Source organism: Aspergillus japonicus, assembly GCF_003184785.1.
Source record: "Aspergillus japonicus CBS 114.51 unplaced genomic scaffold BO86scaffold_31, whole genome shotgun sequence".
NCBI classification, from domain to species: domain Eukaryota; kingdom Fungi; phylum Ascomycota; class Eurotiomycetes; order Eurotiales; family Aspergillaceae; genus Aspergillus; species Aspergillus japonicus.
In genome coordinates, this window is record NW_020291668.1 from 23977 (window position 1) to 47369 (window position 23393).

A 23393-nucleotide genomic window follows, 5' to 3' on the forward strand; every position below is an offset into this window, starting at 1 on the left:
AGGAGAGAGCCGGATGGGGGGACCTTTCCCTCTTCTTCCAAGTTGTTTGGTCAGTTGTCATGTCGAGTGGATTCGTCGCCTGAGCATCCAGGCCGCCACCGCCCACCCCCCGATCCCATTTCTTGCTGCTTTGGGTTTAGGGGTTGACCGTGATCTTGCCCCAACCCAATTTATGGAAGACTCGGAGGTGGAGTCCACATTTCCATGCCCGTGCCTTGATAATTACGGATCGTACGATAGAGTAAATTTTCCTTTCCATGTTCACGTCATGATATTCAGACTGACATCCCTAGGCAAAAAGAATAGAGGAAGAAAAGAATGAAAGAGAGGAGAAGGTATAGATCTACAAATAATTCAAATACAATACATGATACATAGATGTGTCTCGAAAACTCCGGAACTACCCACCATCACGAGTGAATCCAGTATCCCCAGATTCATTCCTTCGCTGATACCCGCGCCGCAAGGATGGTGCAAACATTATAAGAATTCCCAGACAAGATTTTGTTCATAGTACATGGTAGCCAGTCGGACCCAACTGTCTATTTGTCCAACACACGGGTAACCAGACCAGTGGCGACAGTGCGGCCACCCTCACGGACGTTGAAGCGCTGACCAGCCTCAGCAGCCAGGGGGCGGAGGGTCTTGACGACGACCTCAACGTTGTCACCGGGCATGATGCGGCGGGTCTGATCACCGTCGGGGAAGCTGAACTCGGCAGCCTCATCGGCAGTACGGATGTACAGCTGGGGACGGTACTGAACACCGAATCCACTGCGACGGCCACCCTCAGCCTCGGTCAGGACGTACATGGAGACCATGAACTTGTCATGGGCACGGGCGCTGCCAGGAGCGGTAACGACCATACCACGCTTGATATCCTCACGGCGGATACCACGGAGAAGGAGACCGGAGTTGTCACCAGCGCGGGACTCGTCGCAGGACTTCTTGAAGGTCTCGATGTCGGTAACCTTGGTCTTGATGACCTCGTTGGTGGTACCGACGATCTCGACTTCACTGTCCTTCTTCAGAAGACCACGCTCGACACGGCCGGAAACGACAGTACCACGACCGGGGATGGAGAAGACTTCCTCAACAGACATCAAGAAAGGCTTGTCAAGGTCACGCTGGGGAGTGGGGATCCAGGTGTCGACGGCCTCGAGAAGCTGATCGATTCTCTCGGCACCGATGTCAGGGCGACGGTCCTCGATGGCGCAGAGGGCAGAGCCGAAGATGATGGGAGTCTCCTCACCCTCGAAACCGTAGGTGGTGAGAAGCTCGCGCATTTCCAGCTCGACGAGCTCCAACATCTCCGGGTCATCGACAGCATCGACCTTGTTGACGAAGACGACGATCTTCTGAACACCGACCTGACGGGCGAGCAGCAAGTGTTCACGGGTCTGGGGCCTGCAGAGAAACGAGGATGAGTACAATTCTATGACCAGAAACAAAAGGGCAAACATACATCTGACCATCGGAAGCAGCAACGACAACGATGGCACCGTCCATGTTGGCAGCACCAGTGATCATGTTCTTAATGTAATCGGCGTGACCAGGACAGTCGACGTGGGAGTAGTGGCGAGCCTCCGTGGCGTACTCGATGTGGGCAGAGGAGATGGTGATACCACGCTTGCGCTCCTCAGGGGCCTTATCGATAGAGCCATAATCGAGGAAGCTAGCAAGACCCTTGGTGGCCTGCTGCTTGGTGATGGCAGCACTCAAAGTGGTCTGATTCAAAGTGTGAGAAGTTTTCGGGGCCAGATCGAGGAGAGGGAAGGGTGATAGGAGGGGAAGATTGTGCTAACCTTGCCGTGATCGACGTGACCAATGGTACCTATTAAATATCAATTAGTATGAAAGTACGAAAGATCAATGAATCTGATGGAGAGTGCATACCGATGTTGACGTGAGGCTTGGTACGCTCGAAAGCAGTTGCCAGACCGCGGGCAGCCAGCTTGTCTTTGGCAAAGACATGCTGGATGGGGTTGACAGCACGGGGACGCAACAAAGACGCCCGGCTGGAGCGCAGCAAGAGGTTGGCAGTTCTGGCAAGGCTCGACATGATGGCTACCTGCGATGGGAAAACAACAACAGGAAGGGAAACCAAATGGAACGCGATGGACAGAAATCAAAACCAGCCGGACCGGGAAGGTTTGGAGGAGGACCTTAATCAAGCCCGGAAAATTCTAGGGAGCGGCTGACTCAGCCTCAAGCCAATCATGCTCGCAGCATTGCGAAGTCGGCCAGGAACATCCGGCACATAAGCATACAGTAGATACACCTGACGACCATGTAGATAGCGCATTTACAGTTCTTAGGTGCAAATCCTAGCTTGCGTTGTGGTAAGAAATAGATTCATATTTTACAATTGTAGACAATGGCCGATTTATAAAAGTGTGACCTTCTCTACCGGGATAGCCGCATCAACAAGCTAGTTGTCGGGCTTCTTCTTCACAACGATAGTGACTAACCGCCCTGGCTCCCCCTCCATAGGTTTGATTTGCATACCATTGGCCTCCTTGATCGTTTCCACCACCTTGTCCATGAGATTTTTGACTTCCTCCGCCGTGGGGGCTCGTTTGCCCTTCTTCCTCATCAAGACAACCTCCAACTTGAAGCCCTTGGTAATGAACTCGGTGATCTTCTTCAGACGGTGGCCAAGGTCATGGCTATCGATAGCCCAGTTCAGTTCCACCTGCTTGAAGGAGGTTCTGCTAGTGTGGGCTGCCTTGGCTCTGGCACGCTCTGTCTCCCGCAGAGCCATTTTGTCCACAACCTTGCAGACCGGCGGCGCACCATCCGCTCCATCACTGACCTTGATCACGAACTGTTTAGAACGGTCGATATTATTGAGGACAGTCGAGCGTCGAATTGGGGGGTCCAAAGTGTTGTTCTCGTTCACTATCTGGATCCATTCCGATACAATGGCCTCGTCTTTGATGAGTCTCGCCGCCACCGATTCTGTTTTCTGGGAATCTTTACGGTTCCATTTCATTGTTCGAATGCCCAGAGGTAGAGGACGGAGATACTGCGGTCGGACGAGGCGTTGAGGTGGGAAGAAGACCTGGCGCAGGGCTTGCGCCGTCGAGAGGAGGCTGCGCATGTGCTTCATCTTTTCGGCGCAGGAGTGTTGCAGGAATAAGGATGGGCTAAAGGTTGGGATCGGATGAACCCGAATGATTGGAGCCAAAGAAAAAGCTGCAGAAGGACAAAGACCAGCTCAATCGTCCTGGAAGATAGGGGTGACGTAGCAGGCTGCAAGTGAATGACAATAATAACTGGAACAATCTGGGAATGGACGCATGCGGGCAAAGTGACAGGAAGAGAGGCGGGAGGTTGAGAACTTGAGGTTGACCGCCCACCAGCCACAATGACAAGCAACGCCATAATAAGCGGAGACAACAAGAGAGACCCTGAAAGCTGAGTGGCTGAGAGGTTGAGAGCGGGTTAATCGCCCGCACTCTCATTTGCCTCCAGGCTCCCCGTGTCCCAATCCACTCCCGTACCGGGAGACCCTCTCTCTTCCCGACCTCCATCCATCTTCTCCTCTCTACTTTCTTTCTTTTCTCCTCTTCTCCTGACGACCATCACTTCCACACCTTCCCTTCGTTGTTCGACGTCCCTCCTCCCCCCCCCTTTCACCCTATCCACGATCCTTTTGGGCTGGACCAGAGGTTCTCAGGGCGATCCTATGGTTTCTATTCACTCCGACCGCTAATTTCCATCTTTACTTCTTGTCCAACTCGGTCGGAGTTCAGGAGCGTTGTCCGAAACGCCATAGCTTCGTCCCCCTGGCTTTGTCCGCATGTCGACTGGAGTTGACAGCCGACATCTCAAGGGTCTACCGTCTTTCTCTAAACCGGGTTCTAGAACCAGTCGACGTTCGATTTCGCGCACTTCCACCCCCGCAAAAGTTTCCGACAATCTGAATTATTTGGCCGATTCTAAACCAACCAATACTTTTTCAATGTTCGCCATGGCTCAGACACAACGAGCTCGCTATTTGAAGACCGGAGCGGTTGTTGGCTTCGTTCTGTTAATGCTTCTATGGCTTTCGCCGTCCAAGCCCTCCGTGAGCCATTTTGGAGGATCCCGTAAGTCACTTTATCCGCATCCGGAAGTCTTATTGAGACTGACTCACTGTTTGTAGAGAAGCCTTCGACTGGCGCACCGTCTTTGACTGAGAAGTGCACCAAGCCGTACGACTCTTCCAAGCCCCTGATCCAGTATGCGCTCATGATCGATGCCGGTAGCCAGGGCTCCCGGATTCACGTCTACCGTTTCAACAACTGCGGCCCCACCCCCGAGCTCGAGAACGAGGTCTTTGAGCAGACTGAGAAGAGGCAAGGCGGCTCTGGCTTGAGCTCTTACAAGGAGGATGCTGAGGGAGCGGCGAAGAGTTTGGATCCTCTCATGCAGGTGGCCCTTAAGTCGGTGCCTGAGGAGTACAGGTCATGCTCACCCATTGCCGTTAAGGCCACTGCGGGTTTGCGCATGCTTGGCAATGAGATGAGTATGAAGATTCTCGAGGCCGTCAGGACCCGTCTCGAGACTGTGTACCCCTTCCCTGTCGTGTCGCGGGAGAAGGGTGGTGTCGAAATCATGGATGGCTCGGATGAAGGTGTTTATGCCTGGATTACCACCAATTACCTTCTTGGCAAAATTGGCGGACCGGACGAGACCCCCACTGCTGCCATCTTCGATCTGGGCGGTGGTTCTACTCAAATTGTCTTCCAGCCCACCTACCCCAAGAGCCCGTCCGGCGGTATGCCCGAGCACCTGGCCGAAGGTGACCACCGGTATGATCTTGAGTTTGGTGGTCGGCACTTTGAGTTGTACCAGCACTCTCACCTGGGCTACGGACTCATGGCTGCGCGGGAAGCGGTTCACAAGGCCATCGTCGAGGCCAAGCTTGCCGCCAGCCCCACTGACTTGGCCTGGCTGGATCAGCCTATCTCGAACCCTTGCATTGGACCTGGTATGGAGCGCAAGGTTGACTTGTCTTTCGATGCCGGCCACGCTCTTGCTCCCAAGGTCAGCATCAAAATGGTGGGTCCGAAGGAAGGATCCTCGGCCGCACCTCAATGTCGGGGTCTGACTGAGAAAATTCTCAAGAAGGAAGCCGACTGCAAGTTGGCCCCCTGCTCGTTCAACGGAGTGCACCAGCCCTCCCTGGCCAAGACCTTCGCTCAGGAAGACGTCTATGTTTTCTCCTACTTCTATGACCGGACCAAGCCCTTGGGCATGCCGGATTCCTTCACTCTGGATGAGTTGCATCACCTCACCTCGACCGTCTGCGCCGGCAAGCCGGAGTGGAAGATCTTCGAGGGCATTGATGACGCTATTCCTCAACTTCTCGACCGCCCTGAGTGGTGCTTGGATCTGAACTTCATGCTGGGTCTACTTCACACGGGTTACGAGATGCCATTGTCTCGTGAGGTCAAGATCGCCAAGAAAATCAAGAACAACGAGCTTGGTTGGTGCTTGGGCGCTAGGTAAGTCTTCTACCCTAATTTAACATTCATAGATACTTGCTAACTTCTTTTTACAGTTTGCCTCTCTTGAGCCAGGAGTCTGGCTGGACATGCCGAATCAAGGAGGTGTCCTAATGGATAATGGTGATGCGGTCTGTATAATTAATCAATATCACACTTTTCTTCTGCTTGACCTTTTTTCATCTCGTTCATATAGGGTAGACTTGGGATGTTTGTATATGGTTCATGTATCAGACTTTTTCTTCGGCATGATTGTTCAATATGTCGAAATTATTTTTAGACTCGGTCGTAGTATCGTTCAGTCCAAAACTAGTCTATAAACGTAACTGTGGAGGTCGACACGAGCGCATGCCTCCACCTGCTTGATGAAAAAGCCAAGCCAAAAAAAAAGATGCCCGGATTCCAAGACAGATACTTGAAACTGCACACGAAGTAGAAAGACAAAAAAAAGTCCAACCCCAAACGCCCTCTAGCCATGCAGACTAAAAAACCCTATCTTTACCCAGAAACTTTTCCCCGGCCATTTTTAAAAAAGATTGTGGATCCACAAACAGAAAACATAGGAATCACTTCTCCAACTCCTCAATCGTGGGCTTCGACGCCGCCGTGGCTGCAGCATCCGTATTACCCATCAAGGTATCCAAGACCCCAGAGTCCTTAGGCCGCGAAGCCAGCACGGTCTGTTCGTTACCCGGCTGCGCGGAGGTCGAGATCTCGTCGTCCGGCCGCTTCTCTTCCAGCACGCCCAGTCCGAGGTTCTAATCACAGCAGAGTCAGCTTTCCGAATGATGCTGCACACAAACAACCCATCAGTCAGAAGAAGGGAAAAGATGTAACCCACCATCTCAATATACCGCTTCCCATCCGCCTGACCGTCGTCCTCCCCCTCCCCCTCATCCTCATCCTCATCCTCATCCATCGCATCATCCAACCGGATATCCTTCGCCCGCCCGGCGGCGATATCGCGCTCGAGCTGCTCGTTGGCGGTCTTCATCTGCGGGAGGAATGCCGAGAGCCGGGAGAGGAGGTCGGGCGTCTGCTGAATGCGGTGGATGTTGGGTTTGGGGAGGGCTGGAATGCGGGGGATTGTCGTGTCCGCCGCGGAGGCTGCGGAAGGCTTGTGCGCGGGATTATTCGCGGGGCGCGGGGGGCTGGGCTCGGTCGCGGTCGCGCGGGCATCCTCGTCGTCGCTTTCTTCTTCTTCGCTGTCGCTGGGGCCGGAGGAGGAGGTGTAGTCGTCGCTATCGTCGGCGGCGCTGTGGTGGGGAAGATCGGCGGTTGAATTTGTTTGACTGCGAGGGAGGGTGGTGGATGACGATGCGACGGGATCGTCGCGGGGCGAGTGGGAGGAAGGCGCGCTCATTGTGATGGTTGCTTGAGGCGTGGTGATTGTCAATTTTTTCAAGAGGAGAAAAGAAGACGAATGGATGAATTCGTGAATGACTGAAACTTGCAGGCGATCGAATTGGCGCCGAAGTGGGGGCGGGCGGGGAGGAGGAAAGAGGGAGAGAGAGAGAGAGGAAATGTAATGTAGGTCTGTAACTGCCCCGTAACCTAGTAAACTACACTAGTAAGTTACTGCAGTACTACAACTACTACAACTACAACTACAACAGGCAATCTAATCTAGTGCTGCACAATGATGGCAGCAAGAGGGGCGCATGCACTCACCAATCGCCAAGGCCTCTTTTTCGAGCGGCTTGATCGCCCTGCAGGCGATTCGACCAAAGTCAGCCAGTCTGTCTTACTTCTATGAGTCCTCTGACTTAGTTACTTGGACTTCGTACTTCCTGGCTGGCTTGCTTGCTTGATCCATGCGCTGAATCCACTACACCCTCCCGCATTCAGGGGATGTTATCTAGTCACTGCTCATTCAGTCCTCTACTCTCTTTCTCTGTCTCTTTCTAAAACCGATCTCCATCCTCTTCTTTACTGACAGAGGACTTCATTACTCCTCACTGTGCCAACTCTTCCCTACGACGAACTGTTGTTGTCTATCCATCATCTTCATCATCCCCACTCGGTTGGCTGGCCAGATCTCGGAATAGATTCACTGCTGCTTACCATTTCGGGTCAGTACCTTTCCCTGTTTCTTAATTTATCCCATGTCTTCTTTGTTCGCCACAGTTGAACCCAGGACCAAATAACACTATTCTTGGACCCCAAACCCGTTGTTCTTTCATTCAAGCTCCATTCATACTTCTCATTGTCCGCCCTCTTCATCCCCGCCGCGGTGCGGACTTTCCTCAAACCCAGCTGACCCCAAGTATAAGAGATTCATAATATCTCCCAAGCACAGCGCCAGCTTCTTGACTCACCAGCGCACATTCATACGTAGCGCATTGGCATGATCCCCGGCTCTCACCCCTCCACCGCGGAGCTCCTATCATCCTAGATCCCAACGGGGAACAGACCGACCGATCTATACCACCCGAATCCAACCACCAAGAGAGCCCAAGATGACCATCTCCATCAACAGCACCACAAGTCCCCTTGAGGAGGTGAATAAGGCCCAGCGGACCATCAAGCCCGAAGCCAACCCCGCAGCGACCTCCCCCTCCTCTGCGACGACCCGCAAATCCCTCCACCAGAACATCTTCGGCAAGCTGCGGCCCCTCCCCTTCCAGTACCACTGGGCCGTCTGGTACGACAAGCACACGGACGCAACCAAGGAAACCACCGCCCAGGACTACAACTCGCGCCTGTACCTCCTGCACGAGGACGTCTCCGACATCGCCACCTTCTACCGCGTCTACAACAACTACCCGTGGGACAAGGTGCGCCTGCGCGATACCGTGCACATCTTCCGCAAGGGCGTGCGGCCCGTCTGGGAGGACCCGGAGAACCGCAACGGCGGGTGCTGGCGGTTCCGGGTGCCCAAAAACAAGGCGCAGGAGTTCTTCCACGAGATCGCGATCCTGTGCATGGCGAATGAGTTCCAGGCTGTGTTGGAGAAGGGTATGTTTGCTTCTACTTGTTCTCTGTCCCCTCCCCCCCGCTGCCCCGCTCCCGCCCCCCAGCCTCCAGAACCTCCGGACCCCTGGTTCCGGCTCTGAGATATACTTCCGAGTAAACTTCTAGGTTTACCGTATGCATATGATATATACTAACCAAAGGCCCATTAAATACACAGAACACGACCACGTCCTCGGCGTCTCCACGTCCGCGCGCTTCAACTCCAACCTCATCTCCGTGTGGAACAAACTCGGCGACAACGAACGCTCCATCAAGGCTCTCGAGCAGACCATTCTCGACCGCCTGTCGCCCGAACTGCGTCCCACCGGGACCGGCTCAACCGCCTACTTCTACAAACGGCATGCCGAGAACGACGGCTTCACCGAGGCAGTCGAGAAGGCGAGCACGGTGACGTGAAGTGGCCTTCGCCGTCTTGGTACGGTCGTGGTCACCTCTTTTGCTTTCTCTTCCCCAGCTTCACTTCGACTTCGATCACCACCCAACTCTTTTTTCTTCCTCATGTCTTCACAAAGTAGCCGTTTGGCGTTTGCATACTTCTCACGTCTCCTCTTGTGCTTATGTACCTTAGCATTGCAGAGCTTGAGCTTTTCACTTCCTGACCCTCACTCGAGGTTGCATCATTTAACCACATGAAATTTGAAACATAGCTTCATTTCTCATCGACCGAAGTTTTGCGCTCTCCCATCATGAAATCAATCCTGAATCAGTAATGAACAAGGTATCTCCCGCATAGCCCGGTAATGGTAATTTCAAGACAATGCAAACGCTCGTTTACCCTGTGAATCCCATATTAAACCCAACCCAACTCAACCCAACCCGAGCGTCTGGTTCTTGTGAGAACCCCTCCGACCCCAAGCCAACCTATCAACGCCGACCCATGCAAGAACAAAAATTCCCACGTAGAATACAAAGATTTAGTTACAATGGAAGGCAGCAGACCCACCCTTCCGATCCCAGATAGGCACAGGGAATTCACCGACTGCGGCCGGAACTCTGCCGCCTGGGACCCTGCGGGGGAGGAAGAGAAGCAGAAGACGAAGAAGAGGGAGGAGGGCCCAGAGGAGGCTGCAACGGCCGACGGTCGTCCGTCTCCCGATCTGGTTTGCGAGGAGTCGTCGCCGCGGTGCCTGGTGCTGTTGCGGACGCAGATGCTGACGCTCCTGCTGGTGCAGCTGGTGTGGACTCGGTTGTCTCCGACGGCCGACGCTGTTGCTCGGCGCTTCCACCGCCAGGGATGTAGCGATCGATCTCCACGAAGCGCGGACGATCCTCGCGCTCGCGCTCCTTCTCAGTCGACCGTTCGGGGGACCTCACACGGCGCCGCGGAGACCGGCTGCGGTTGCTGGTCGGGGGCACATAGCGGTCGATGTCGAGGGTGCTGGGGGAGCGGCGACGGCTGCGGGAGCGGCGGGCGCGGGAGCGGGAGCGTCGGCGGGAGGAGACGGACACCCGGGCGGACTTCTCGTCCTCGCGCGGCGGGCGGTCTCGCTGGCGTTCAGGATCGCGTCCGCGGCCGTGGTGGTCGGTGGTGGTGGTGGTAGTTATAGGGGCGGTGGTCGTAGAAGTGCTGTTAGGGTTTGTGGGGGGTTTGGCTGTGGTGGTAGGGGTGGCGGTGGCGGTGGCATTGCCATCGCGGTCACGTTCTCGATCTCGATCCCGATTCCTGTCTCGCTCACGATCACGATCACGATCATGGTTGCGGTCTCGATCGCGATCCCGATCTCGATCCCTTTCTCGATCTCGATCACGGTCTCGGGCGTCTCTGGTGTCTCTGGTGTCTCTGATTTCCCTTGTGTCTCTCTTCTCTCTGTTGTCCCTGTCCCTGTCCCTGTCCCTGTCGCGATCACGGTCTCTGTCGCGATCTCGATCACGCTCCCGATCCCGATCCCGATCCCGATTTCTGTTCAAAGACCGCGAGCGGGATCGAGAATAGTAACTGTGTCGTCGGCGGTAATCGTCGCGATCGCGAGCTCTATCCCTGTCTCTGTCTCTCGCTCGATCCCCATCACGGTCCCTGTCTCGATCTCTGTCTCTGCGATCCCGTTCTCTTTCCCGGCTGCGGTCTCGACGATAGTCGTGATCACGATTCCTGTCCCGATCCCGATCTCTCTCGGAGCTTTTCTCGCGGTATCGTGGCCGCTCTGCAACCTGATCTCGATCTCGATCTCGATCGCGATCGCGATCGCGATCAGAGGTTCGAACGGTCGAACGGCTTCGGCTGCGACGACTGGGCCGGTAGCTACGGTCACCGTACCGACTTTCACGATAGTCTCGAGGAGGCGCTCGGTCATCGGAGTCGCGCCCGCGAGACATGCTCGACACATCCTGCGACGGGTTTCGGCGGTCATCTTCGACCCGGGGCGGAACTCCCCTCCTTCTTGAGCGGCTGCGGCTCTCGTCACGTCGTCGTGGCCGTACGCGGTCATCTACTGAGCCGCGCCGTTTCACCGCCTCTCCTTCGGTCGGGATACTTCCCGCGCGGGTGGGTGTATTCGAGTATCTCGAGTCGGGTGCTTTGGGGGCCTTTGGCGGTGGTTTGAGCCCGTTCTCAATCGCTTCGGCTTCCTCGAAATCGAACTCGGGCTTCTGTCGGGCTTTCGCGGCGAGCTCCTCTCCCTCCTTCAACAGCATTTGTAACGCAGCCTCTTCCAGGGACTTCTCGTCAACAGGAGCTGGAGGTGGCACAGGGGCCGGTGTAGGTTCCTTGGGTGTCGGCGATCTCTCTTTCCGAGTCTCGCGGAGACGGGGAGAATGGCCTCGTTCGGAGCGGTAGCCCGGGGAGCGATCACGGAAGCGAAAACGATCTCGGTCGCGGTCGCGGTCTGAGTCGCGGTCTCTGGTTCGACTGCGATCCCGCCAATCGCGGAATCGCTCGCGCTCTTCCCGACGGCGGCGTTCGTACCGTTCCTGGCGCTCCTTCTCTCGCTGCTCGTCCAACTTGCGCTGCTCTTCTCGGCGCTGCTCCTCGCGCTCCCTGCGCCTGGCCCGCTCCTCTTCCTCTTTCTGGCGTTCGAGCTCGCGTCGCTTGCGGTCCTCTTCCGCCTTCTTGCGCGCTTCCTCCTCCTCCGCTTCCTTCTCCTTCCGCAAGGCTTCCTGGTAAGCTCTCTCGCGCTCATCGCGCTTAGCCTGTACGTAGTTCGCATAGTCCTCCTCGGTCTTGTTACCTGCCTTCTCTTCCTCGGCAGCAGCCTCCACGCCGATTTCATCGCGGCGAATCTCCCGTACGGAATCCAGAATCGTCTGTAAATGATTCGAAGCAAGCGCATCCAGCGATCTCTCTACTGTTTTGTAGACGTCACTCCGATCGACCGCACCCTCGATAAGAGTCGCGGCCTTTCCGCGCTCCCGCGACAACAGTCCAGGTTCGCGATCAATCTCCGCTTCGGCAAGTTCGGTGAGGAGGTTCGTAAATTCCTTTTTGCCTTCCTACATGAGCGCGCACAGAAGACGCGGAATTAGCCAAACAGAAAACACTCCATCACTGAGGACAAGGAAGAAAAAAAACGCACCCCTTCCTCAAACTCCGCCCATATCTTCTTGCGCACATTGTCAAAACCACCTCTCTTCTTAAATGCATGTAAAAGATGCTCGATGGCGGCGTGTTGTGCAGCGGTCAAGGGCAATTCATCGGTCTTGAACTTCTTGCGCTGCAGGCTGTCAATGTCCAGCGGTCGCTTCACACCCGCGGCGGCGGCATCATCATTACCAGCAGCAGCTGCAGCAGCAAACACGTCTGCCGCCTCCTCTAATGGACCGGCCATCGCGGAGAATCGGCTGGGTATCAGATGCGCGCACAGCTGAGATGGAACTCAAATTGAATAGCAGGCGGTAGACACGTGCTTTGATGGAAAATTTCTAAGTTTAAGAAAGACAAATCATCAACAGGACATGGGAAAGAAGGTAATCAAAAAAAAAAAAGAAGTTGCGCTCGCATGGAGCGGGCGCGTAATTGTCTAAACTAAGTGAAGGCCGGGGCCTTCGTCACGATGTTTCTCTCTTCCCCGAGCGGAAAGAACAGCAATCGGATAAATTCCTTCCCCGATTACCCGCACCCCGATTGGGAACTGCGGCCCCGTGATTCGACGCAACAACTGAACCTCCGTCGTGAATCCCGGCGTGTGCCTCTCTCGCAGTATCCGTTGGATAAAGTCAGTTCCAGTCGCAACGTCACCGAGCGCTGTCCTCCCCTTCCCCCTCTGTGTGCCGGAAAGTTCTTCGCCCTAATCCCGCGCAGATACAATCCTTGAAACCGGCCATTCCGAATTACCACCCTCCCTCTCCCTCCTCACATCTACCTCTCGCAAATCATGGTTCACAAAGTCCTCTTCTGGGGTGGTTTCGGTATGTTATCCCACGCAGAACAATCTTGAGAGCCCCAATTGGCACACAAACTACCTCTAGCCATCGTGTCTCTATCCCGGCTCTCTCGATCCTCCAATTGACTCGATCCCCAAATGCAGGCATCGCCGTCCGCCTCTGGCAACTCGGCATCGAAATGCGGCCCATCCTCGCCCGCGAATCCCTCTGGGTCTACCCGCTCTTCGCCGGCGTCGGCGGCAGCTTCGGCTACTGGCTGCAGGGCGTCGAGGAGCGCCAGCTCCGCATACTCGCACAGCGTCGCGAGCAGATCCTCGAGAAGCGCCGGCGGAGGGATGATCGCGAGAACGGCACGTTGAACCGGGTCGAGGAGAGTGTTTTGGCCGCGGCTGCTTGAGCATTTGGCTCCGGGGGGAATTCCTGCAAGAAAGAAATCGAGAAAAAAGCAAAGAAAGATGATGGACGGCTTTCCTGTGTGGGTTGGGGAGGGTTTATGTGAGGGGTTGTGTTGTGTGTGTGTGTGTGTGTGTGTGTGTGTTGTGTATATCTGGATTGGGTTCTTTATGCGCGTGTGTGGTGTCTTCTCTTTTATCGTGCTATAAATTTTACGCCTTTTATATTCATGTGTGCTGTTTACAGCCTGGCGGACGGGATTGAGGTTGAGTGGTGTAGGGGTTCTCTGGTTGCGGCGGGGGATTAGGGTCATGGTCATGGGTTGATGGTGTAGGTGACGTGTAGTATGGGGAGTTTTAAATAGCAAGCGTTCGCATGGGAGGCAGGAAGTGGTCGTATCGTTTGATGTGAGGGGTGCACGGTGGGGAATGTGTGGCCTATTCTATATCTATGGTCATCTGCGCTGTAGAGTAGATTCATTACCCGGATTGAAGAGAAGAGGTTCCATGCACTGTTAGTCTTTCAGCAAGGGAGCTCTGGGTTCATTTTGTCCCAGTGGGCCCATAATTATGCCTAGGTATCCCTATATAGACCAAACCGAAAATGGTTGTATTTCCAGTAGAGAAAACAAATTATGTCCAGTCCATAATATACATCATATCAAATACACATATCACGCCTTCTCAACCGCAAACTGCAACGACACCTCCCACTTCTGTCCTCCAGTCCCATACCCCCCACCCAGCCGATTCTTGATCAGACTGGTGATCCGCTCACGCAGCCGCGCCAGATTCTCCTCCGGGCCCGACACGCGAAGCTTCAGATTCGCCATGCACAGGCCGTAGTGCACCTGCCAGAATCGGGCATCGTCGACCCCACGCACACAGGGATCCGTTTCGATGTCGCGCATCACGTCGGTGACGCCCTGCCCCGAGTACGACATCAGCAGCATCGACCCCAGGGTTTTGACCAGGCGCACGCCGATGATGCACATCGAGATAGAGATGGTGCCGGACAAAAGCACGTCGAGCCATTTGTACAGCTTGATGGAGACGAGCGGCAGCAGCAACAGGAGGGACGAGCAGGAGAGCGTCAGGAAGTGCGAGGGGTTGCTGAGAACCGACGGCAGCGATTCGATATACCCAAACCGCATCGCCTTGCCAATGCGGCCGTGGTTCTTGAGGCCAATCGCCGAGACGAGCGTAGACACGATGGCGAGCAGCGCCGTGAAATCCACTCGTCCCAGCGATACGCGTTCGTGCACGTGGGAGTGGTGCGGCTCGTGGCCGGCGGACTCGAGGAAATGCTGCAGATTGTGCGAGATCAGGTCCATGCCCATGAAGAGCAGGAGCACGCACATGGCGAACCCGGCGAGTACCTCGGCTCGTTCGAGCCCGAAGGGATGGCGCACGCTAGATCGCTTCCACACCTCGAAATTGCCTAGGATATCCACCGCGACGCAGAGGAGAGCCCCGATGGAGTCGAATGAGATCAGATGCGACAACGCCGTCATAGCTAGCGAGCCATGCGCGCTCCACAAAGTATACGCCGCGACGGACATATGACATAGGCTCCACCAGAAACGGGTCGTCTGGTCCTTAGACATGCTCGATCGGTATTCCTTGAACGTGGGAATAGGTAGAGAGTTCGGCAATGCTAGCGGGGCCCGAGGTGGTGGCTCGAGGAAGATCTGATGCGATATACTACTGTGCTTGTACTTATGTCCGCGCCGCTGTCCGATGTTCTATTTAACATAGGCAGGGCAATCAGGACCATGAATCATACTGTTTACTATATTGTGGAAGACTCACAGACTTGACAACGGGGCTCTTGGCCATAGTGGTTGTCTGGAAATTGAAGGGGCCGGCGGACGAGACATTGTCGCTCTGATCGCCTGGTGATCGAGCACTGGCTGGACTGAGATTGAAGGCAGCCCGCGTCGGGCTCAGGCGAGTGGGATCATTGACATCTAATGTACTCCTGGAGGGAGTAAAGGTATCCCTCAATGGGGATAGCGAGTCCTTGTCGTAAAGGGTTGAGGATGGCTCAAACGCGCTGGTAGGGCCGTCATCCGCGGGCGGAGTCGGGGTACGCGGAGGGATAGGGATGGGGAGATTCGACGCCATCACGACAGTCGCTGAAGAATGGGGCGCCGGCGCCGATCGATGTGAAGGGATACGCAGGTCACTTCGTAGGCAGCGTTACACCGACCGGAACTCAATGGAAGGGAAAAAACACGGCGCAACTGCGGAGAGGGATGAAAACCAAGCTTCCAGGGAAGCAGGGAGGCTGACAATTGGGAAGGGGAAGAATGTCGCCCGGCGGTTGTAAAGCCGGGCGGAAAAGGCGGGGGGGGAAAACGGGGCGGGCCTCAGGCCTCGACTCACTCAGCGCATCATCGACTTCCGCCCGCTTCCCCATTTCATCATCTTCCTATCTTCCATCATCATTATCATCATTCGTTGTTTGGTTCCTCAAGAGCTTAATGACCAGCTCTAAATGAGTGTCGCTTGTTCTGGCCATAGATTGGCAATGCGACACAAAGTAACCTAAGTATTTCTATTGATCTTCAGGAGTTCCCCCCTCCAACTCCGATGCCTACGTCCCCTTGGCATCTATGGATCACCGCGGCTCCTTTTTCTTCTTTCTGTTCGTCCTCTATCTTCTCCTGAGCTCGCAGTCTCGTTCGCCCTTGGTATCTCAAGATGGGGAACATCAGCGGGAACTGGAAATGGAGCGGAACGCCCTTCGCCTCTTGAATGAGACTCAATATGGAGATTTTGACCCGGGAGCCGATAAATGGTTGCCTTTCCCAGGCGTCCGCAAGAACGACAGTTATGCCTGGGACCTTCTCCCCGATGTTCAGGACAGAGCCCGGTCTCAGCTGCGATCCGTCATGACTGAGGCAGGCCTCCGACCTCCCAAGTCCCTTGCAGTGTCTGACGCACTTTCGGATCTCAACCTAACGCAACTCTCGCTGCCGGTCTACCGCAATGCGACAGGGAAGCTGCGCGGCGAATGGGTGCGCCGCAAGCAGGACAAGCCACACCCTCCGCTCAACAAGACTGCTATTATTCAGGAAAATGAGTACTTCACGCATGAGTTCAGCCAGAACGTCACTGGCAACAGTGGCACTTTCTACCTGGATGTACGTGAAGGAGGCGGACAGGAGCTTCGGTCGTCTTTGGGCCATGTCCGAGAGATCCGGGCCACGCTCGCTGTGGAAAGTGGTGACTTCTGGGGCAACACCTGGTATCTCTCACTCATTGGTATACACTTTCCAGAGACTGGCGGTATCATCCTGAGCACGACTAGCGAGAAATTCGGGGGCCTCCTCACGTTGCCGCATCTTAGTCTCTCATCTGATGCATACAATCTCACTCATGAGCTTCTCATCAAATCACTATCGGATACCATTTCTGAGAAGCAGAATAGGCCTCCTACCCTTTTCCCCTGGTCCTCCTTGGCGGGTAGTGAGCATATGGAGTTTCCTGCGCCGAGATGTGAACACATCGTTTACCTGCAACAGCACCCACTCGCAATCCATGGCTACCTAGCAGATAAGGCAGTGATTGAGCAGATAGAGCAGGAACTGAGATATCCCATTGGGGCGCCGATTCCTTCCCCTCCTTTGATGGTCATGTCAGCCGTGGTGTTCTCTCCTGATTGCGGTTACATCCTAGAAACCAAGGGCGCGCCCGAATTCCCACCCACGGAGACGTTGTATCTGTCAGGCCCAAAGATAGAGGAATTCGCAAAGTACTCAGCTCGCATGATATTTGTTATGTCGGCCGTCTCCGTTGCTCAAATCGCCTTGCTATTAAGGCAAGTGAAGGAAGCCTCGACGCCTTCTACTCGGAGTCGTATCAGCTTCTACACGATGGCCCTGATGGCCTTCGGAGATTCTTTTGTCCTCGTCTTCATTCTTCTGGAATTATACCCGGTGGTATCGTTCCTGGTCATGACGACCGCATCCTTCCTCACCTTCCTTTCGGTCAGTTACATCGGAATGAAGTTTATGATGGAGATTTATGCCATCCAAGCTCCAGAACGACGGGAGCAGGAGCGGCGGGCCCCCGCAAACGCTCGTCCAGCAAATCTGCCACTTCCTGCGACGGCTGCCCAGGTCAGGGATTCGGGCGCAACCCCGGTCATATTGCCTCCGGATCAGGATGCTCCAGCTGATGAAGATGCGCCGGCAGCCAACCGTGGCACTGCACAGACAGCGCGGGACGCTCGAAGTGATTTGGGAACTATGTATGCACGGTTTTACTTCATCCTCTTTGTGATGCTTATCATATCTATCTGGGCATTCCTTTGGCCGAACCGACTCGGAGCTATTTATGCTCGAGTACTCGGGTTCATTTATCTTTCTTTCTGGACGCCTCAGATCTATCGCAACGTCATGCGCAACTGCCGCAAAGCACTGCGATGGGATTTTGTGGTCGGCCAGAGCTGCCTCCGACTATTTCCGTTTCTCTACTTCCTTACCGCCCGGGGCAACGTGCTTTTCATCCGACCCGACGCGACGACGGCCCTCTCTCTGATCGGCTGGGTCTGGATCCAAGTCTGGATCCTCGCTAGCCAGGACATCCTCGGTCCGCGCTTCTTCGTTCCCCGCGGGTGGGCACCCCCTGCGTACGACTACCACCCGACCCTGCGCGACAATGTCGGGTCGGGCGACGATCTGGAGTCCGGGGGTGTGCTTCCGATCGGGGCGCTGCGGGCCGACGAACGCGAATACCCCAGCGAATCGAAGGACGACGACAAACATCGCTCGAGAGACCGAAAGAAGGCGGTGTTCGACTGCGCCATCTGTATGCAGGAGATCGAAGTGCCCGTGCTCACGGCCGGTGGGGCGGGCATGGCCGACGGAGCGTCGAGCATCCTCAGCCGGCGCACGTACATGGTCACGCCCTGTCGGCATATTTTCCACAGTACCTGTCTGGAGAGCTGGATGCGGCTCCGACTTCAGTGTCCGATCTGCCGCGAATCCATTCCCCCGGTGTAGCCCATGTATGTTAGCGTCCGCAGCGTTTGTGTCCATAGCCACGTATTATAGACGCCCCGACAGTGTTAGCAATACAGACTAGCTTATGCATAGAGCTATAGTTTTAATACAGTAAACTCTTTTGATTCGATATATCCTGTAAACCCCTGGTTGAATTTTGAATACAAGGTCCAAGCCATTGAAGACCAAGCAACCACGCTAGGGCCAATTCCTTCCATCAACAACCCTCCAACCCAGCCGACCCATCGTCATCACGAAAAACTGAGCGAAGCCGGGCCGAATCAACCCACCGCGCATCATCATCATCATCTATAAACTCAAACGATCATCGCATCCGGAGACGCAACATTATCCCAAACATAAACCCGTCCAATAAGAAACCTTGCGCAAGCATGAAGCACTTTAACAAAGGAAAAAAAAAAAAAAAAGGAAAAAGAGTAGCCCCCCCCCCGAATCATCACATTCTGATGCAGCAAAACTAGTGATCCTCCGCCTCGATGTGCGCCTTGTAGGCGGCCTCATCCAGCAAGGAGTCCAACTCGGCGGGATCGGCGACCTCGATCTCAGCGATCCAGGCCTCGGCCTCGGGGCTCTCGTTGATGAACTTGGCCTTGTCGTCGAGGATGGCGTTGCCGCGCACCACGGTGCCGGAGGCCGGAGAGAGCACATCCGAGGCGGACTTGACGGACTCGACGGCGCCGACGGGCTCGCCGGCGCTCACCTCCAGCCCCTCGGAGGGGAGCTCGACGAAGACGACGTCGCCCAGGGAGTGGGCGGCGTAGGCGGTGATGCCGATTTTGGCTGTGGGAGGAGGTGGATAGTTAGCTGGGTGTTTGGGGGGTGAAGGGGGGATTTGGTTGAAGATCTGGGGGGAAGGCAGGGGGGAAGCAGAAGGGCAGAGGAGATGAGGACGATGAGGGTCGTCTTGTGCTCAAGGAGGGGACAGGGGAGGGTAGACTCACCCGTCTTGCCGTTATCAGCCAGCTCGATCCATTCGTGGGACTCGGTATACTTCTTCAGTTGCCCTGTATGGGTTGAGGAGGTCAGCCACCACGATTCTTCGTGATGTTTTATTTTTCTTCTGGAATAATGATGACCAGATCATGCGAGGGCTTCCACCCCCCCAAGATACAGCCATCGGAGAGACAATGCGTACAGAATGGGCTCTGGGAGAAGCTCCGGACACTTCCCCGCGGGAAACTGACGGGGGTCGCCCTGCGGACGGCGGAGAGGGGGAGCTTCTGCGCCAGGAAGCGCGAGGCGACGGGGCGGAAAGAGTTGGCGAGGGCAGACATTTTGAGTGGCAATTGAGACGGTAGGAGCAGCGAGAAGTGTGGTGAAGCAAGTGGGAAGGTGTCAGGAAGAAGAGCAAGAGTTGGGTTGTGTGGGGGGAGAGGGAAGGAAAAGAGGTTAAATAGTTGAAGGGTAGGAAAGCTAATGACGGAGATGACGAGCACTTCCCGGAGCTAGTCTAGTCTGGACTGATAACGGCCTCGGGCTGCCAAGCCGATTAACTGATAAGCAAAAAGCATTGCGGGCGGCGGCCCGGAAAAATCTGGTTCCCTTTCCCTGCTGAGATGTTCCCGGGCTTGTTGTCTACTCTCCGCTTGTCCCTTTCGTTGATCAACCGCCCATTCAGAATAAATTGCTTCTCCACGGATTGATCGCCACCATGTTGTACGAGCTGATTGCAGTTGTATGTGTCTTTCATTCTCGCAGGGATTGAGAGTCGTGGCTAACGTCACACCAGGTCCGCCCCGGCAGCCTCCACGAGGTCCGCGAGTACGTACCGACTCGACTCCCTCTCCTACACTTTCCTATAACCAGACTCATATTTCTATGATATTGTCCATACGTTCTCCTTCGCCCCGACACTAATCAACAGACAGCATCGCCCGTAATGCCGGTGTCCAGGTCCTGCGCGCCGGCGGCGTAATCCGCGGCTACACCAACTGGGGCACCTTCACCCTGCCCCGGCCCACCACCAAGCACCAGGCCCGCTACCACGAAGGCCACCACTTCATCATGCGCTTCGACTCCTCGGGAGCCGTGCAGCAAGCCGTCCAGCGCACCCTCGGTCTCGATCCCCGTATGATCCGCTTCTCCGTGGTGAAGCTGGGCGACAAGCTGGAGGAGATCAAGGACGTGGAGGGCAAGGTGGACTGGAACAAATACCGCCCGCTCACCGAATCCATCTGAGCGACGGAGTGAGATGGTCATTTTTGCACTTGTTATTGATGTTCGCGACGAGAAACAAAAGAGCCGGGTGATCTTCGTTTGGGGTGCCCGCGTGGCGCAACGCGTCTAGATCGTTATTGTATCATATTTGGGATGGGTGTTCTTTTTCTTTTTGCTTTGTGTCTTTGTTGTATATCATATCAGCATCGTTGGCGCATATACCTGAACTGGCAGATTTTGGCCAATACCGATGGCGAGATCAATTTATCTGAGTTTGCTTGTGGGCTACAACTACTCTCATCTTTTGGAGGAAATCTTGACATTTGGGGTGGTCGTGAGCGAAGGTGCGTCGAGTGCAAGGCTAATTGATATCAATCGGTTGGTTGAGCGGCACTGCCCGTTCGTTTGGCGGGCTGTCTCCGGGCTGCAGTAGTGGACGATCGGTACATGAATCAACCTCAACAGACTGTAGGAGGCATGGCCATTAGAGTGAATACAGCGAGATCTGGACTTGCGAATCATGTGTAAAGAATCCGGAGTAGGCAGTGTAGATTGGCCGCAGATCATCCCGCGTGCAAAGCGCAACGGCATCTTCAGCCGAGGTTAGCTCCGACATGCGTCGGTTATGATGCAGTCCAGGAACGGAATACGCTTAATTAGCCTCAACAATAGCAGATCCCCCTCCTCAACCCTCTCTGTTCGGGTTGTCCCTCTTTTTCAAGCCAAACTCCTTACAAGTAACACATCACATGCGCATACTTCGGTCTTATACCGCCGTCGCCTCCCATCCGCACCCACCGTAACCCTCGAATCGACAGGGATCAGGGATTCGTCTCCGAGAATATACATACATACCAATCATTACGAGCATCAGCACCAAGCACAGCAACATAAGCAGCATTTCATTCCTCACCTCTGTCTTTCTCCTTCAATTTCAAACATAGACAGACCGAATTCAGAATGCTAGAACTATCCTACTCCGAAAGCCCCTCCTCCTTCGCGGAGCTCATGTCCCTCCGCCGCCTGCCCGTGGATGAGAGCCAAATACCCTCCCCGGACAGCGCGGAACATATCGAACGCTTCCAATCCCTGGCACCACCCTACCCACCGGGCGAAGCAGGTCGCGCATTCGGCGGCCACGTCTACGCCCAATCGGCCTACGCCGCCTCGCAGACCGTCGACAAAGGCTTCCTCATCCATGTATGTCTTCCACCGAACCTTTCCCATCATCCCCAACTCCAGATCACCCACTAACCAAGTCAAAGAACGTAACCGGCACCTTCATCCTCCCGGGCCGATTAGACATCCCCTACGAATACACGGTGCGCCACCTCCGCGACGGCAAAAGCTACTGCACGCGCGCCGTCGACGCCCGCCAGGCCAACCAGATCTGCTTCTCGGGCTTGGTCTCGTTCAAACGCGCCGAACCGCCCGCCGCCGCGCCGTTCGCGCACCAGCCCGTCAGCCCGCAGAAGCGCTACGCCGCACTTCTCACCGGGAAGAAACCCCAGGACTTTCCGGTCCAGCCCGGCGTTGACGCGGACTTCTACGTCGAGTACTGGCGCGAGCAGTGGGAGAAGCACGGCATCCCGGAACGGGAGTTCCCCGGTCTGGAGGCGCGGAATGTGGATATGCAGACCTTTAACCGGGGAGAGGAGGTGAGACGGCAGCCGGATCGGTATCGGCAGTTGACGTTCTATAAGCTGAAGGGGTCGCCGGGGGATCAGCCTGGTTCTGATTCCGAAGGGGTGGGCGCTGGGTTGGCCTTGAAGGAGACAGGGGCGGTGGAAGAGCTGAGGCGCAGGGAGAGGGAAGGCGAGTTTGATAATCTGTATGCGTGTGCGCATATGTATGCGGCGGATAAGAATTCATTGCTGCTGATCCCGCGCGCGCTGGGGATGAAGGTGTGGGATGCGCTGGCGAGTCTGACGCTGACGGTTGTGTTTCATGAGCTGGGGGAGGCGGTGCGGATGGTTGATTGGGATGCTGGGGCAGAGGCAGGGGCTAAGGAGCAGGGTGGGTTGCCCAAGAAGTGGTTTATTCAGGAGGGCTGGACGCCTAGGTCCGGGGATAGTCGCGCGATCCATGAGAGCTGGTTGTGGTCGCCAGAGGGGAGATTGGTGGCGACGAGCTATCAGGATGGTATGTTGAAGGTGGCCCGGGCTGATAGGGAGAAGTTGTGAGTATGAGGTGTTGGGTTCATGGCAGGTTGCATGGCAGGTTGCATGGCACTGGTATAGATCTATTCGCTTGATGCGCTGCATTTCGGTGCTTTGCCTTTTGCCGTGCTGTGGTATATATAGTTAGTGTGAGCTACACCCAAGCGTTTTTTCCTAGTTATTTTGTATAGACAAGAATTTACCTCTGCTTAATGGTACCATTTCTGTTACTCCAGTATCACTTCCACTGGTTTAATATCATTCAAAGGTCTTGCTCTAGGCATAAACAACAAACCGGACTACCTGTCTTGATAGAACTTTGATACCTGCTTCAATCGCGTTCCCGGTTCGGAAAAAAAGTTCGGTGCGAGAAGAAAAGTAACGAGCTTCTATTGTTCAACCTGCTAGAGGGAAACAGGTAGATAGTGATAAAGGAGGACGATGAAGTGATTCTAGTTTATAGACCACCTACCTCGCCAGCTAACGGTCTTACCGGCGATACAACCTCAACCATGTATTCTCGGTGCTCCATCGCCGGAAGTAGGTACAGTAACTGCTCAATCTCACTATTCGGGCTATAGATAACTGCATTCGAGTCCTACTATGCGCCTGTGCTCCCCCTCATCTGACCTTATAAGCAATCAGGCCCGAGCCATGCCCGGTCTCGACCCATCAGATTCACTGTCTAGTCAAGGGGTGAGATTCTTACTTTGGACTGATGCTTATTCCCGCTATATCCGACCTCTCTCTGTGCCCAACATCAAATGATGTATGATAAGCAACAGAACAAAGCCCCCAATGCATTAATATGAGCCATCCTTCTGCACATATAGCAAGCCCAACCCTTCACCCCCGCATACTACG

General features: G+C 55.1%; 12 protein-coding genes across 12 annotated transcripts; 6 read left to right on the plus strand and 6 right to left on the minus strand.

Moving 5' to 3' along the window:
* Positions 1–255: 255 nt before the first annotated feature.
* On the minus strand, positions 256–2138 carry BO86DRAFT_364099 (translation elongation factor Tu). Its single transcript, XM_025669994.1, has 4 exons — positions 1897–2138; positions 1806–1834; positions 1466–1728; positions 256–1407 (listed from the first exon to the last, which is right to left on the minus strand). Exons 1-4 carry the CDS (start codon positions 2060–2062, stop codon positions 543–545), a joined length of 1323 nt encoding a protein of 440 aa, XP_025526682.1. The 5' UTR covers positions 2063–2138; the 3' UTR covers positions 256–542.
* A 205-nt stretch (positions 2139–2343) lies between these two features.
* BO86DRAFT_389987 (putative translation initiation factor IF3) lies at positions 2344–3339 on the minus strand. Its single transcript, XM_025672273.1, has one exon. The coding sequence runs from the start codon at positions 3110–3112 to the stop codon at positions 2432–2434; it is 681 nt and encodes a 226-aa protein (XP_025526683.1). The 5' UTR covers positions 3113–3339; the 3' UTR covers positions 2344–2431.
* A 637-nt stretch (positions 3340–3976) lies between these two features.
* Positions 3977–5609, plus strand: BO86DRAFT_400476 (guanosine diphosphatase; the record flags this gene model as incomplete). Its single annotated transcript, XM_025673707.1, has 3 exons — positions 3977–4094; positions 4151–5495; positions 5552–5609. The coding sequence occupies 3 exons, from the start codon at positions 3977–3979 to the stop codon at positions 5607–5609; spliced, it is 1521 nt and encodes a 506-aa protein (XP_025526684.1).
* A 133-nt stretch (positions 5610–5742) lies between these two features.
* Positions 5743–6976, minus strand: BO86DRAFT_389989 (NOPCHAP1/New4 family protein). The gene is made up of 2 exons (XM_025672274.1): positions 6337–6976; positions 5743–6253 (listed from the first exon to the last, which is right to left on the minus strand). Exons 1-2 carry the CDS (start codon positions 6856–6858, stop codon positions 6062–6064), a joined length of 714 nt encoding a protein of 237 aa, XP_025526685.1. The 5' UTR covers positions 6859–6976; the 3' UTR covers positions 5743–6061.
* Positions 6977–7502: 526 nt separating this feature from the next.
* Positions 7503–9155, plus strand: BO86DRAFT_120025 (eukaryotic translation initiation factor 4E). Its single transcript, XM_025666004.1, has 3 exons — positions 7503–7567; positions 7769–8453; positions 8629–9155. The coding sequence occupies exons 2-3, from the start codon at positions 7955–7957 to the stop codon at positions 8865–8867; spliced, it is 738 nt and encodes a 245-aa protein (XP_025526686.1). The 5' UTR covers positions 7503–7567; positions 7769–7954; the 3' UTR covers positions 8868–9155.
* Positions 9156–9978: 823 nt separating this feature from the next.
* Positions 9979–12423, minus strand: BO86DRAFT_364111 (BOD1/SHG1 domain-containing protein; the record flags this gene model as incomplete). The annotated part of the gene is made up of 2 exons (XM_025669995.1): positions 11981–12423; positions 9979–11897 (listed from the first exon to the last, which is right to left on the minus strand). Coding segments are annotated over exons 1-2 (2169 nt in total), but the record flags the coding sequence as incomplete, so codon positions are not given.
* Positions 12424–12673: 250 nt separating this feature from the next.
* On the plus strand, positions 12674–13666 carry BO86DRAFT_389990 (putative NADH-ubiquinone oxidoreductase 14 kDa subunit). Its single transcript, XM_025672275.1, has one exon. The coding sequence runs from the start codon at positions 12967–12969 to the stop codon at positions 13183–13185; it is 219 nt and encodes a 72-aa protein (XP_025526688.1). The 5' UTR covers positions 12674–12966; the 3' UTR covers positions 13186–13666.
* An 87-nt stretch (positions 13667–13753) lies between these two features.
* BO86DRAFT_389991 (cation efflux family protein family) lies at positions 13754–15482 on the minus strand. The gene is made up of 2 exons (XM_025672276.1): positions 14993–15482; positions 13754–14925 (listed from the first exon to the last, which is right to left on the minus strand). Exons 1-2 carry the CDS (start codon positions 15305–15307, stop codon positions 13855–13857), a joined length of 1386 nt encoding a protein of 461 aa, XP_025526689.1. The 5' UTR covers positions 15308–15482; the 3' UTR covers positions 13754–13854.
* Positions 15483–15596: 114 nt separating this feature from the next.
* Positions 15597–18269, plus strand: dscA (ubiquitin-protein ligase dscA). Its single transcript, XM_025672277.1, has one exon. It carries the CDS (start codon positions 15799–15801, stop codon positions 18190–18192), a length of 2394 nt encoding a protein of 797 aa, XP_025526690.1. The 5' UTR covers positions 15597–15798; the 3' UTR covers positions 18193–18269.
* Positions 18270–18604: 335 nt separating this feature from the next.
* On the minus strand, positions 18605–19599 carry BO86DRAFT_389993 (glycine decarboxylase subunit H). The gene is made up of 3 exons (XM_025672278.1): positions 19349–19599; positions 19155–19217; positions 18605–18993 (listed from the first exon to the last, which is right to left on the minus strand). The coding sequence occupies exons 1-3, from the start codon at positions 19485–19487 to the stop codon at positions 18671–18673; spliced, it is 525 nt and encodes a 174-aa protein (XP_025526691.1). The 5' UTR covers positions 19488–19599; the 3' UTR covers positions 18605–18670.
* A 177-nt stretch (positions 19600–19776) lies between these two features.
* On the plus strand, positions 19777–20391 carry BO86DRAFT_410580 (mitochondrial 37S ribosomal protein bS6m; the record flags this gene model as incomplete). The annotated part of the gene is made up of 3 exons (XM_025674512.1): positions 19777–19888; positions 19943–19974; positions 20082–20391. Exons 1-3 carry the CDS (start codon positions 19865–19867, stop codon positions 20389–20391), a joined length of 366 nt encoding a protein of 121 aa, XP_025526692.1. The 5' UTR covers positions 19777–19864.
* Positions 20392–21086: 695 nt separating this feature from the next.
* On the plus strand, positions 21087–22553 carry BO86DRAFT_432436 (acyl-CoA thioesterase; the record flags this gene model as incomplete). The annotated part of the gene is made up of 3 exons (XM_025675797.1): positions 21087–21570; positions 21636–22101; positions 22150–22553. The coding sequence occupies exons 1-3, from the start codon at positions 21331–21333 to the stop codon at positions 22551–22553; spliced, it is 1110 nt and encodes a 369-aa protein (XP_025526693.1). The 5' UTR covers positions 21087–21330.
* Positions 22554–23393: the final 840 nt, after the last annotated feature.

Excerpts from the sequence above, each read along its gene's own strand:
- BO86DRAFT_389989 (XM_025672274.1), bottom strand. The coding sequence starts at position 6,858 with ATGAGCGCGCCTTCCTCCCACTCGCCCCGCGACGATCCCGTCGCATCG. Across the intron at positions 6,254-6,336 it reads GGAAGCGGTATATTGAGATG|AACCTCGGACTGGGCGTGCT; the intron begins GTGGGTTACATC and ends TGCTGTGATTAG.
- BO86DRAFT_389990 (XM_025672275.1), top strand. The coding sequence starts at position 12,967 with ATGCGGCCCATCCTCGCCCGCGAATCCCTCTGGGTCTACCCGCTCTTC.
- BO86DRAFT_389991 (XM_025672276.1), bottom strand. The coding sequence starts at position 15,307 with ATGGCGTCGAATCTCCCCATCCCTATCCCTCCGCGTACCCCGACTCCG. Across the intron at positions 14,926-14,992 it reads AGAGCCCCGTTGTCAAGTCT|AACATCGGACAGCGGCGCGG; the intron begins GTGAGTCTTCCA and ends TATGTTAAATAG.
- dscA (XM_025672277.1), top strand. The coding sequence starts at position 15,799 with ATGGATCACCGCGGCTCCTTTTTCTTCTTTCTGTTCGTCCTCTATCTT.
- BO86DRAFT_364099 (XM_025669994.1), bottom strand. The coding sequence starts at position 2,062 with ATGTCGAGCCTTGCCAGAACTGCCAACCTCTTGCTGCGCTCCAGCCGG. Across the intron at positions 1,835-1,896 it reads CAAGCCTCACGTCAACATCG|GTACCATTGGTCACGTCGAT; the intron begins GTATGCACTCTC and ends GATATTTAATAG. Across the intron at positions 1,408-1,465 it reads GCTGCTTCCGATGGTCAGAT|GCCCCAGACCCGTGAACACT; the intron begins GTATGTTTGCCC and ends GTTTCTCTGCAG.
- BO86DRAFT_389987 (XM_025672273.1), bottom strand. The coding sequence starts at position 3,112 with ATGAAGCACATGCGCAGCCTCCTCTCGACGGCGCAAGCCCTGCGCCAG.
- BO86DRAFT_120025 (XM_025666004.1), top strand. The coding sequence starts at position 7,955 with ATGACCATCTCCATCAACAGCACCACAAGTCCCCTTGAGGAGGTGAAT. Across the intron at positions 8,454-8,628 it reads CCAGGCTGTGTTGGAGAAGG|AACACGACCACGTCCTCGGC; the intron begins GTATGTTTGCTT and ends TTAAATACACAG.
- BO86DRAFT_389993 (XM_025672278.1), bottom strand. The coding sequence starts at position 19,487 with ATGTCTGCCCTCGCCAACTCTTTCCGCCCCGTCGCCTCGCGCTTCCTG. Across the intron at positions 19,218-19,348 it reads CTTCTCCCAGAGCCCATTCT|GGCAACTGAAGAAGTATACC; the intron begins GTACGCATTGTC and ends CAACCCATACAG. Across the intron at positions 18,994-19,154 it reads GGCTGATAACGGCAAGACGG|CCAAAATCGGCATCACCGCC; the intron begins GTGAGTCTACCC and ends CTCCTCCCACAG.